The sequence below is a fragment of the Triturus cristatus genome, chromosome 6, assembly GCF_964204655.1.
Source record: "Triturus cristatus chromosome 6, aTriCri1.1, whole genome shotgun sequence".
In the NCBI taxonomy this organism is placed as follows: Eukaryota; Metazoa; Chordata; class Amphibia; order Caudata; family Salamandridae; genus Triturus; species Triturus cristatus.
Window position 1 is genome coordinate 558,944,500 of NC_140589.1, and position 14,206 is coordinate 558,958,705.

Sequence of the window (14,206 nt, forward strand, 5' to 3'; positions counted from 1 at the left end):
GCTAAGAAAATCTGAGGAGAACTGCCTCTCCTGGGAAGGTTCTAGAGGGTGCTGGCAGCTGATTGGTTGGAACTAATTTTTTAGTTCATTTCATATAATGAGGTAGATAGGCTACTTAGGTTTAGACTTTTTGGCTTCCTTTTAGACTACTACTGTTATTTACTTAAGGCACTGCTTTTGTATTTTACCGTGGGACTCCCGCCTCGGCGACGGGGAATGGTTCAGGCATGTGAATCTATGAAAGATACGAATACTGGATAACTGTAATTACAGGTAAGTAACTTGTTTTCTTCTACAATATTACAGTACTTCTTCCTCACAATTGCATCCAAATTGACAGAAGTTAATGAAGCAGCACTAACTACGGGTGAACTCCCATCGTCGCACCAGGAGTCCCTCCTGGTTTCAATCCTGAAGCCCAGTAGAATATCAACCCAACCCTCATTGTATTAACCTACTGCCATTCAGGGAGCAGATTATAAAATACTGGGCCAAATACTAGCAGATCGCTTTGCTTGTCGTTTTGCAAGTAAAAGCCCCAGCATCACAAATTTCCTACTGAGGTTACTATTCTTGGGATTGGAAAGTAGACCCAGCAGGACCGCACAGATCTCCCTAGGAACCACCCACCGGTAGCCTCTGTTAGCTTGGCCCATGAGTTGGGTAAATTCTACTTAGTATTTTAGGGGTGACGTAAGTTTGGTGTACAAAGTTATATTGGACCAATTTAAATTGCGTATTTGAGCTTAATTGTTTAACCCCTTTGTGTATTTTAATCCAATCCTTTGCAGTCAAGGGGTCTTCCACCAATGCCACCCATCGTGTGAATAGGGAGAATCTGAGTCATCTTATCTTCCCGGATTGCCCGGTATAGGTGCGAAATAAGTCGGCGTCCCTGGGCCATGTATAGCATTACTTGCAACACATTTGTGACCGGGGTTCTTCCGGAAACGAGGACCATAGTTCTGGGGCTACCTGGGATATCTTTCTATATTGCAGAAACTGCCCACTCCCCAAGTAAAAGGTGGCTTCTGTGCTTTCTTGCGCGATGTATTGTGTATTTTCAAAGAGGTCACCCATCGTTAGGCAGCCACCTTCCTTCCATCTAGGACCAGACATAGAATGTGCAATTTTAGAGAAGGGTTGTGTCACCCATAATGGGTTATCTGGGGCATATGGCACTCGACCTAGCACCTTTCTAACCATATGTTCCCAGACCTCTGCGACATGACAGAATATGTAGGGGTAGGTAGGGGGCACCCTCTTTCCTAACATCAGGAGCTCAGGGAGTGAGGCTCCTGGGAAGGTTCCAGCCAGAAGTCCCTTCTCCCAATTCTCGGCTCCATCTAGCCAGTGGGAGGCTTGCTCTAACTGAGAGGCCATATAATAAAATTCTGAACACGGTACCTCCAGTCCCCCCCTTCCGCCATGTTCTCTGTCATGTGGTCAAGCTAACCCTTTTACGTTTAGAAGACGCGATGAGGGATTTTATAGCGTGAATGCTGCATTGCATCTAGACATCGGGGCAGGATGATAAATTTCATTATAGCAATCCTGTCCATAAGGGACAGAGGGAATTCCCGTCAGAAATGTACCGAGCCCCGTATTACATCTATCACCTTCCCTATATTGATCTCCAAGTACCTCTCAGGCGTACCTGCCAGTTAAATTCCCAGATATCTGGGCTCGGCCTCCACCCACGGGAGTCTCACCATCGGTAGCATCTCCTGCGGCTTTAACGCCAACCATCCAATCAGGAGTAGTTTTGATTTACCAGGATTTGTTTTAAATCCTGAGATTTCGCCTAACCTCTGCAATTAATTTAGTAGTATAGGGACCGCCTGAGTGGGCCAACAGATGTACACCAGAGTATCGTCTGCGTACATTGAAACCACATAGTTAGGGTGTCCCAGTGAAATTCACAATGTACTCAGCTTTTCCTTCAAAGCCGCTGCTAACGTTTCCATTGCCACTGTGTGACATCGGACATCTGTGTCTAGTGCCACGCTGCAGCGCGAAGGCCCTCCAGACCATATATCCCATTCGTATTCTGGCAAGGGGGGGCCGTGTAAAGTAATTGTATCCATTTAGGGAACTCTGTTCCCACCACCATTACTCGCAGGACCTCCCATATGTAGGACCAGTTCACTGAATCGAAAGTTTGTTCTATATCCAACAACGTCAAAACATGGTCGTCCCGGTCCAGAGAAGGGGAGTGCCATATGTGAGCCAGCCTCCGCAGGTTATGGGTGGTACTACGCTTGGGATTAAACCCTGCCTGGTCCTGATGTATTAGGTATTGCATATGTGGCAAGAGCGGAGCTGCCAAAATTCCGCTCAGAATTTTCATATCTATATTTAACAAGGAAATGGGTTGGTACGAACCTGGCAACTGGTGATCTCTGTCTGCCTTGGGAACCATGACCACCAGAGCCTCTCTCATCGAGGCTGGTAGGTATCTTAAGGGCTTCATTATATACCTCTAAGAGGCTGATCTCACCAGCAACGGTTAAACCTCCTATAAAACTCGGGCGGAAAGCCATCACTACCGGGACTTTTGGTTTGTTTTAAATCTCGTATGGCCTCCATTAATTGGTCTTTGGTGATCGCGGTGTCCAACAATTTATTCGTCACATCCTCTAGTTGGGGCAGGCCCACGGTGCCCAGATAATCGACTAACCCTTCCAGGCCCGGAAAGGGTTGCTTCGTATAGACTTTGGACAGATGATCTGACAAGACACCCATAATTGCCTTTTGATTATATACCATGGTCCCCTCCCTAGACTTAATTTATACTATGGGGGATACGGGCGTCTCCCCCTTAATTAATTTAGCGAGCAAAGGCCCCCGATCTATCTCCTTCAAAGTGCAGACGCTGCTGGTATGTGGGTAATAACATTTTTCTAAGCAACGTAGAGTTCCCATCAACAGTCCCCGAGCTGTGTGCCACTCTTCCATAAGATGAGGCACTGTCGGGAGAGACGGCTTTGTCCTCCAGTTTCCCCTCCTGTACCTTAACGTATTGCTCAAATTGCTGGCGCACTCCATAAGATGTCTTTCGGCAAACCCCTCTGATTACTACTTTCATGGCCTCTCATTCCATTGCTCTTGAGGACGCTGAGCCCCAGTTCACTTCAAAGTACCTAAAGAGCTCTTCTTCCACTGTCGCAGCAAAAGGTGGGTCTGTGAGCGCATCAACCCTCAACCTCTTTGTGGGGATGCCAGGCAGGGTCTCTAATTACCAAGGGAAAGCAGCACTGGGGAATGATCCGAGAGATATCTCGGCAGATAGGCTATCTCTCCTACCATAGGAGCTCGGTCCATTGATAAAAAAACACTGGTCTAGTCTGCTGAACGTAGAGTTAGGAGCATAGACATTAATAAGACATATCTCTCGACCATCAAGCCTGCCATGTAGAATCATGTAACGCTCTTCTGGATCAGTCACATGGTGTAAGTGTTGGAAGGGGACCACTAGGGCCAACCAAATGAGGGCCCCACGTGCAAATCCGGAGCATGAAGTGGCGTATATCTGCCCCCTCCACCTGCGCCTTATATAAGACAGCACATCACCCCAGACATGAATTTCCTGGAGGCATGCTATTGAGATTCTGTATCTTTTTAGATAGGCAAACACCCATCTTCGCTTTTCGAGCATTGCTATACCTTGCACATTCCAGGTAAGCAATTTCATCATGAGGAAAACCATGTTGTCCAGCGTATGGTGTTGCCTCTTGGTTCCCACCTTTCTTCCCTCCAGAGAGATGAGCTTCGTAGCGTTAGACTGCATTCCAGACACGGAAACCCTGAAACTCCCTTAAACCTTTGCAGAACACATATAACTGGCTTAAACCCCACCTACCCCCACCCTCTGGGCAGTGATAAGGGTCCATCCCTTCTGTATCATGGAGAGCTAGCATCCGGGTCACCCGCCCAATTCCCCTCCCCACAAGTTCCCCAACAACAGTAACTATCCACTGTATCATTAACCATAACCTTGAGTTGAATTTTCTCAAACCTCAGCAATGTTCCCCCAAGTAATTGCTTTGCCAGTGGCCGAGAAGTCGTCGGGGTGCAAGGTCAAAGCCTCTAGCTCCCCGTACGGTATCAGCCTCTAAAAGGGGCGTGGTCTCCTTTCTGGCCACAGGGGAATAATACTCTACAATTTCCCCCCTTTACAACATGTTTTGGAATCAACCCCACAAAGTACTTATCTGGGCGTTCTGGTAGGTGTCCGTACATCCATTTTCAACAAGCAGTATCTCAGGAAGCATTAGAGTCAGGTACTAAATCCTGTTTGGCCACATCAGAGTCAGACAGCGCCTCTGCCATTTGTAAGGTTCCGTGAGCACACACCCAGACACGCCCAGGACCGCCGGTGTCCCTCTGCAGCGTCCTCCCAACTGGTCAGCTTTGTCTTGTAGCAGGGTCCGATGACTTTGTTGCCTTAGTTGATCCAGATTGTGAGTCCCAGAAAACGCCAGCCCTACCCATGGTGTCCATCCATTCAGATACCTCCGCTGCAGAGAAGAAGAACATAGATTTGCCTTTGTGTGGCTGGAAAGAGAAGGCTGTACTTTATCTCAGCATCATGTAGTCACCTTTTGACCGCTATTAAAGTCCTCCGTTGGTCTTGAACACGTTGTGTGTAATCAGGGTAGATTGCGATCGGGTGACCATCAAAGAGACTCGATAGACGCATCGTGGAGGCACTGGATAGCACGGCTCCTTGGTCCTTAAGAGCACCGGGTAGGCAGCTTAAAACCGCTCCTTGGTTTAGCAATGAACTCAGAATTGCTAAATCAGCCTGTAAGCGTCTCGAGAGAGAGCTTGGAGGAGGAATTATGATGTACCTACTAAAACTGAATATAAATCTAGCCTAAAAAAATATCATGCTATGATTAGGAAAGCGCGGGCCACCTATTACAGCAACAGGATCGAGACAGCTGAGATCTCTTCGAAATAACTTTTCACTATTTTTAAAGAGATTACGTCGCTAGCAAGAGTAACAGCTCCTGACGTTAGTTTAGCTGATTCTTGTAATACGATAGTGGATTTCTTCGCGGAGAAGGTGGGAAAGATCTACGCCACTTTCCCTGATTCAGCACAACATGGATGCATTAGCAGTAAAGGGGTATCCAGGATTTCAGAGGCGGAAGGCCTCTGTGACTTTGTAGTCCCTAGTGGGGACATACTTAAAGAAATAGTTCTCGGTATTAAGTCCGGCTCACCTAGAGATCTGGCCTCCCCTAAGATCCTCAGTGGGAGTTTATCTGTAATAGAGCCCTATATCAGACATCTTCTTGAGCTTTCATTTTCATCAGGAGTTGTCCCTAAAAGATGAAAAGAGGCTATTGTCATTCCTCTAAAAAAGAAATCGAACATTAGTATGAGCCAGCTGTATAATCTTCGCCCCATTTCCCTCCTGCCTTATTTTGCGAAAGTAGCAGAGAAGGTGGTAAACATCCAACTGACTGCGCATATTAATCACCATAACCTTGTCCACCCTACACAATCTGGCTTCCGTGCCACTTATTCTACTGAATCGGCTCTGCTCTTATCTACTGAAACTATCCGTAGACAGGTAGATGCAGGACAGACGGTTGCTCTAGTCCTTTTAGATCTCAGTGCTTCCCATCACACGCTACTACAGCGCCTTAGAGAAGGAGGCGTGGTTGGTAGGGAGATGGAATGGTTAAGTTCCATCTTACTTGACCGTAGTTTTCAGGTGTCACAGAAACCTTTCCTCTCTAAAACCGTCAAGCTGGACCAAGGGGTCCCACAAGGCTCCATACTTAACCCAACTCTCTTTAATCTCTACATTACCCCACTGGCAGAGATTGTAGGGAAGTTTGGAGTCAGTGTGGTGTCATTTGCTGACGACACACAGCTTATGGTGACTCGTACTCAAGACTCTGAGGAGGCAGCATTAAACTTCTCAATGTGTCTTCAAGAGTTGGCGTCTTGGATGGCCGTTAATTGCCTTAAACTTAATGGCAATAAAACAGAGGTTCTAGTGATAGGTAAGGCCCCCTCGATCTGGTCCACTGCTTGGTGGCCCCAAATTCTGGGCCCGACTCCATCTCCTAAGGACCAGTTAAAGAACCTGGGGATGTGGCTGGACACCAAACTGTCTTTTGAGACTCATACCAGGCGAGTGACGGGAAACTGTGTTGGGTCCTGCGCACACTCTCCAGAAGACCTTAGATGTACTCCCGGTGTCAGCAAGAAAAACTATGGTCCACGCCTTGTGACATCTCGATTGGACTACGGGAATGCTCTGTACTTAGGAGCTAACATTAAATGTGTTCAGAGACTCCAGCGCATCCAGAATGCGGCTGAGCGTCTCGTTTTAATGCTCCAGAGGACAGCCTCATCCAGTAAGGCCCTGGTTTCCCTGCATTGGCTCCCGGTGAGGGAACGTGTTTTGTTTAAAGCTATGTGTGTCAGTCATCGTATTATGCAGAAAAAGGGCCCCTCCTATCTGCATGACCTTCTTACCCCGTATGTTCCCACGTGGGGCTTAAGATCTAGTGGGACAGGTCAGGTCAGCATCCCGATCATCAGAAGAGCCAGGATGGGTGGGCGCTCCTTTAGCTTTTTAGCAGCTTCTCATTGGAATAAGCTTCCGATAGAGCTCCGGCTGGAATCATCGGAGACTATTTTCTGGAAAAAGCTCAAGACGTGGCTTTTTCCATCTGGTAACTCCACTGTCTGACATCTCTCTGCTCTTCCTCTGCCTGGAATGGGTCCTTGTCGCAGCACGGGGACGCACTAGTTAGTGCAGCAATGCGCTTTATAAATTTGATTTGATTTGAAAGAGCAGGAGTTTCCTTATGCGAGTAGCCTGCAGGATCACGTCCCTATCCCGATAATTGAAGAATCATGCAATGGTGGCTCTCGGCGGGGCTCCAGGCCATGGCGGAGGGACCAGCGCCCTATGGGCTCTTTCAATATTAAAGAACTTGGGGGCATATCAGCAACAACCGGCGATAATTATCGCTAAGCGCACTTAGCACTAGGATAATTATCGCCGGCTAGCGTGGATTTTTATCGCTGAGTTAGCGTGCTATTAGCAACGCTTATCTCAAAAGCGATAAAAATCCTAGCGCTAACTGCCAAACGTGCGATTATCCCTGGAAACCCAGCGATAATCCCAGAAAGTTTGGCGATAGCTTGCTGATAGGGCCTCACATACTTAGCCATGATATCCACCTTACATAGGATATCATGGCTAAGTCAGTTTCAAAGCAGGTGTAAGGAAAGTAGCGATAACAGAGGTTATCGCAACTTTTCTTGTCGCTATGCTGCTTTGCGTGAGGCTTGATAATAGGAGAAATGTCGCTTAGCGACATTTCTCCCATTATCCTGGGAGGAACGCCCACTTTGCATCTCATTAGAGATGCAAAGTTGGGCGTTAGGAATTCAGGCGCTAAGGCAAGGTTGCACGCGATAGCGTGACCTTGCTAATATGGCGATAAAATTATCGCCGCCTTGTAGATATGCCCCTTGGACATCCTCTTGGGTGCAAGGACCTTGGTGATCCAATCCTCCAGAAACAGCTCCACCGAGGGACCCTCCGCCCGTTCCATAAATCCTACGAACTGTGGGTTATTCCTTCTCGACTGACCCTCCTGATCCTTGGCATGGTCGTCAGGTTTGATCGCCTTTATCTTCAGGTCCACGACCGTTTCCCTCAGTGACTTAACCTCAGATTGGAGGACATCCACATGTTGTTCAGTCGTGGTGACTCTTATCAGAGACCTTACGCAAGTCACAGCATAGGAGGTTGACTTCGATGGCTACTGCATCTATTCTGTTCACCATGTCATTTTTAGTAGATTTAATCGCTGCCAAGATATCGGTTACTGAAGGGTCTCGCTGGGCTAAGTTCGGAGCCCCCTCACCAATGTCCTCCGCATTAGGGTCTTGTTGATCTGATCCCTGTGGCATGGGGTGCGCATAATTCAGGATCTTGTTGGACTTCGTTGGATTACTTTTTTCCTTCACCATGTTGTCCCTGTTCTCTCTATGCCCCTCTGAGAACCCAACAAACTTACCGGTGGTTCAGGTTACTGTTGCCTGCTTCCACTCCAATTGTCTCGGCCAGTGAGGAGCTGCCCTGGGGAAATCTAAACCCCGTCCTGTCCGTGGACAGGAGACCCCCTCCCCTCAGAAAAGATTCTGAGGGGCCCGGACAAATCAGGTACACTCCCCCCGGACATCCCTCAGAGGGCTCTGGCGAGCAGGCAATCGTCCCTGGAGGCAACCTTGTCTGTACTTCCCTACCGGATCTTCCACTCACTCGGAGGTCAAAAATCTAACGTCGAGGCACTATCCTCCAGTGATTTGTGGGACAATGCTTAATTAGCGATGGGTCCACCAAATTTGAGGTATTCACTTCTGTGCCGCTTTCCAGTATTCCCGTCACCAGCTCCAAGATATTCCTGCGTATCTATGTCCTGGTGGGCAGCCCTGTATTACTGCGCCCCCTTACTCTCAGATAGGCCTGGTGCTAGTCTCTTGTAATCCTAGTAGGCCCCATGCACTCACCGGGCTCTCACTAGCTCAGGCCCATTTCTCTCATAGTGCAGCAGCAGGACCCGGATGACGCTCAGGCTGGAGGAGAGCCGCCTCCAGTTTCCGTGGCGTGCACCAAACTCTCCAGGCCCCCAGGCCCCCAGGCCGTGGCGGAGACCAGAGGGGAAGACGGTCCGGGACGCCAGGGAACCTGTCCCCCATCGCGACACACCCCTCCTTGCTGCTAGTAGTCCTCGGCCTCCCTGAGTCGTCTGTCTCGTCTTGGCCTCTGCTGGGTCCTCAATGCCGTAGGTCCAGCCATCAGCCCTATCCGGGCAGCCCGGTGTTGGAGGAGGGCTCCACCCTCGTCGAGGTCCGCAGGGAGCGAGTCCCCAAACGAGGACGTTTGCGTCCCAAATCGAGAGCAGGGGTTAACTGTCTTGTGGTTCGCCACCACTACAGCACCAGGTAGGGTCTCCAACAGCCGATGCACCGCTTCGTTCCTGAGCACGAAGCTGCCTGTGTCCGCCCAAGATGGCGGTGTCAGTGCGATACCTACTGTTACACGGTATCAACAGGGTAGATTCTCGGTCTTAACCACGCCAGGGAGCAGCCCCTGGTCATGGCAACAACTGTGGGGTTGATGCTAGGGTATCATCGCAGGATACCGGTGGATCTCCTTGTCTCTAGCAGGAGCGCCAAAAAGTACGTCTTATTCGACCATCTTGTCGGCCACCACCCCCTCCCATATCTCATTTATATAGACCATAATGGATTTGTCCCAGGACGCAGCCTCGCTCAAACTATTCGCTTACAAGACTGAGTTTGAGGACGTTACCCGCAAGCAGCGTGTCTGATATTAGACTTGGAGAAGACGTTTAATTAGATGACATGGAACAACCTTTTCCAGGTCTTGAACTAATTTGGAGTATGTTCTCAGCTTCTTCTATACACTCGGCCCCTTTTCACCAATCCGACTTCGCAGGTCTGTTGAGGTCGCCTAGTCCCTGCCTCGTTCCCAGTGAGTAGGAGAAGGCGACAGGGCTGTCCCCTTTCCCCATTGCTCTTCACCCTTGCGAAGGAGCCCATAGCCATCTGCTTACAATGCGAGGACACTGATTGGGGGATACCCCTGAAGGAGAGGACACACGCAGTGTCTCAGTACGCATACGATCTCCTCATCTATTTAAAAGAAATCACTCCAGAATTTACTCTGCTTCGCGATACACTCAATGAGTTTGCAACAGCCGCCGGACTCCGGGTCAGTTGGGACAAATCAGCAATACATTCCCTTCACCCTGACCAACAACCTCGGTCCATACACTTGGGCACTACCCCTCAACGCTGGCAGGGTACAGTCACTCACTATTTAGGGGTCTGTCTTTACCAAACTCCTTTGGACATATTTGATGGGAACATTCAGGTAGCTCTGCAGGGCATCATGACACAAATGCACTTCTGGCACACCTTACCTCTCGCCCGATAGGGAAAATTGCCCTGGCAAAAATGATCATACTGCCTCACCTACTTTATCACTGTCCTAACCTCCCCGCCGCTTTTTCCAAGAACTTGACTCCTTGTTGGGAGATCTAATCTGGGGCAACGGACGACGTCAAGTGGCATTTCGCAAGTTACAACTCCCAATGGACTGAGGAGGGTCAGGTGCCTTGTCTTTGAGGCGTAATATCTCATGGCACAATTGCAGTGGATATCACAGTGGACTGCTGGGGGATATGTTGGGAAGGCCTGCAAGGTGGATGGCATGATGTCATCCCCAGCGTTTTATTGCCGCCTACTTCCTAAAACAGTACCCCCCCCACCTTGCAACCCAAACAGGTGGCTGTGGCCCACACCTGCAGGACACGCATACACAGCATGTCCCCAAAATCACTGGTGTATGCTCATGCACTGCCCCTGGGTGGTCTTCCTAAATTTACCGGGTCGTATACAAGACTCGACCTAACCCCCTGGACAGGATGCGCAATCCACAAAGCAGGAGATCTTTACCTCAACGGTCAATTTCTCTCATTTGATTAGCTAGTAACAAACTGTGATTTACCCCCAGGGCAATTCCTCTTTCACTGCAGGCTCACCCACACATACCATACCCTGTGGAATGCCACAGTGACAGAACCCACAACACACCCTGTATTACAGACTATTCTTATGATGGGTCCCAGCCATCATCGTATTACCTGGTTGTATAAAGCTATACACGAGTTAACCATGCTTCCCCTAAACACTCTCTGGCATAGGTATGAGGAGGAGTTTGGGTGCGCACTACATGATAAGGAGAGGGCAATAGCCTTGCAGTTCCTGCGACAGGTGTGCCGTAACTCTTGCTTTAAAAATATGCAATTCTTTATGTTACTCAGCACATACCTCACCCTGGCCCAAATAAACTGGTTCTTCCCCCAAGCAGAGGCCAGCTGTCCCAGATGCCAGGCTCCCGGTGCAGATTTACAACACATGATTTTGTCCTGCCCAGACCTATACCAATTCTGGGAGAAGGTACATATCTTACGTCAAGTCACGGAGCTCCCTGATATCCACACATGGGAGGCATGCTAACTTAGTATTCCACAGCAAACACCACAAAATACGCTCTTGTTTCACATCCTTAGCAATCCTCCTTGCCAAACGTACCCTCACCTTGCAGTGGCGATCCCTGACAGTCTCCCCAAGTGGCGGCCTGGTTTGGAGCTGTCCATAAGTGAGGCACGACAGAGAAGGATGCCCTCCTCTACGAGGAAATACGAGGCCTTCGCAAACAACCCATTTCCCCTCAAGGGCCACTCTTTTCTCACAGTTTGTCCATCTCACTGACAATGATGACTTCCCTCCTTGAGACTCACCGAATGCTTGACAGCTGCAACTATCCACTGTCACCCCCACCTCTCTTCACATATGTATTCCACGCTGCATCACTCCTTCTTAGCTGGTAGATCCCGCCCACGTTGCTACTACCTTTTTCTTGTCAAGGATACCTTGGACGACAAATCTCACTGTACCCCCCTTGAAAAAACCTCCTACGTCCCCCCTTTTCCCCAATTTGCACACCAAACCTTTTGTTATGAAAGATCGACAGCTGCTTACATAAATACAACAGAACTTGTCATGTGTATGATTACTCCCACTATACTTATATGCTGGACTTACATGTTATGTATGCAATTATATATGCCACATTCACTTTGTATGGAAAGGTGTATTTCCACCATGCTATATTGTCGACTGTACTTTCCTTTTATGTTTCCAAAATGAATAACACAGATTTTAAATGCAAATAAAAAGGGAGTTTTAGGCATGCCAAGGAGTTTGGTTTATTTTCCCAGGTTAAATTGGCAGTTTAAAACTGTGCAAAGCTGCAATGGCAGGCCTGAGACATGGTTAAAAAGGCTATTGAAGTGGGTGGCACAATAAGTGCTGCAAGCCCACTAGTAGCGTTTAATTTACTGGCCCTGGGTACATGTAGTACCACTTTACTAGGGACTTATAAGTAAATACATGTGTCAATTGGGAACCAATTTTACCATGTGTAAAGAAGAGAGCGCAAACACTTTAGCACTGATTAGCAGTGGTAAAGTGCGCAGAGTTATAAAAGCCAGCAAAAACATGTCCAGAAAACAGGAGGGGTGAATGCAAAACGTTTGGAGGTCACCCTGCAGAAAAGGCCAAGTCCAGGACCCTCCCTAAGGCTTTCGGCGATAACCTTACTTCTAATATCCTACACACAAAGGGGCATATTAGCAACGATCTGCGATATTTATCGCAAACCGAGTATAGCGCTGTTTTCTTTATCGCCGCATATTGATAGAATACATCGCCCTGTTAGCGGCGTATTATCAACGCGCTGCTCACAGGCGATGTGAGTTCCAGCGATAGATGGCGATAAACCGCAATAGCGGGTGAAAACCTGCGATAAATCAAGAGTATAAAGGAAAGGCTTGATGATACGCAGTGGTGTACTTTGCCCATCAATCCACCTGTCATTGAAGAGATGGCTAAGTCAGATTTCTAGCAGGAGTTAAAATCCTGCGATAATGGGGGTTTAGTGCGCCTTTTATTCCCGCATCGCGGGTCCGGTGCAGCCTTGTAAATATTGCAAAGCTGATTTTGCGAGTGTTTCTCATGTAGTTTTGCTGAGGTAAGCCTGTTAGCGTGTCCTTGATGATAGAGCGATAAGTCGCCACTTTTCAGCCGAAAACAGCCGCTAAAGCGGCAATATTGGGCTTGATAATATGCCCCCGAGCCTCTCAAATTGAAAAAGTAGGGCAGTATGTGGAATGTTAAAAAACTATGGGGCATATTACCAAGCAGGGCGTTAATATCATCGCCGCTTTAGCGGCAGAAAACTGCCGCTAAAGCGGCGATAATGGGCTTGATAATATGCCGCAGAGAATTCCAATAGAAGCCCATGTTGACACCAGAACATGGGCTTCTATTGGAATTCCATAGAGCATATTATCAAGTCCATTATCGCCGCTTTAGCGGCAGTTTTCTGCCGCTAAACCGGCGATAATTTTTAACGCCCTGCTTGAGAATATACCCCCCTGGACTGGAGAAATGTTTACTAGTACGCAGCATCTTTCTAATTTCTAAAGGACAAAACCCTTACAAACATAACCAAATAATTATTTTAAGCAAGGGAAGTGAGAATACATGTAACACTAATTCGGACAGCAGTCCTGACTTCTTGTTTACCTGTTCGTATTTGTTGTTTTCTAAAGAGCGTATCCGTCTTTCTCTCCAGGGATGGCTCCACTTCATGGCTGCAATTTGTATTTTTTGCTGCAAGTTCTTTTTCTTTTTTCTAGGCATTAATATGTAAATGTAGAACATTTAAAACAACCATATCTAAGAATCAAGCTGTTAATTTTAGTACTCTTATCACAACTCAAAAGGGCACTGGCATTCTACTTTAAAATATATATATTATTCACTTTTACATCGAAACAGTCTAAAGTCGTTTATCCCACATATGTAAAAAGCATATACAAATGCAGTGACATCTACATAGTGACAATCGGGAAATACCCTTTGCAAGGATTCTAGACAGCGCGGATGTTATTCATTCTTTAAAAAGATGCATACATTTGGAATTGGCTCGCTCAGAGCGTTGTTACACTCTCACTTCATATTATTGGCTGTTTGTTGTGTCATTCCATCTCCTGTGGAGTGCTTGCGTGATGAACTATTTTACACCTTAAGAATACAATCAATCTCTGATCCATGAATCAGAAGCCAGGGGGAAATCTGAAGAAGATCTTAATACACCTTTAACTGACTATATTTGGAGAATTTGCTGTCTGAAACGCAACAGGTTTCTTTGAACAGTAGCCGTAGGCTACTTTCACTTTAAATTCCTGCAGAGAGTGCGCTATACACCGGTTAGGCTTCATGCTATGGGTCTGATTGGTGATCAGGAGAATTCTTGCTGTCACCATCCTAGGCAAATCTACTTCCATAGAGCAAGGTCTTGCCCTCAATGGCTACATGTTGGGACTTCAATATTTGAAATCTTATCTCGCATGCTATCTATCCAACGGTCTGCTCCAGGCCCTGCTGGGCTATACTAAAGAATTAATCAAATCTACAGGTAGATTTGCTGCATTGGCACTTCTCCGTGCAAAAAGGACGGTGGCCATTCGCTAGGATCATAGGCCAAGGACCATTCCCCAGAGCC

The 14,206-nt window shown here is 47.7% G+C and overlaps 1 protein-coding gene across 1 annotated transcript in view; it reads right to left on the reverse strand.

The window, feature by feature from the left end:
• Positions 1–14,206, reverse strand: part of LOC146817393 (uncharacterized) — a 1,110,110-nt gene that overhangs the window by 368,028 nt on the left and 727,876 nt on the right. The window contains exon 7 of the mRNA XM_085609207.1: positions 13,225–13,333. Within this exon, the coding sequence (XP_085465333.1) occupies positions 13,225–13,333 (109 nt within the window). The remainder of the gene's footprint in view (positions 1–13,224; positions 13,334–14,206) is intronic.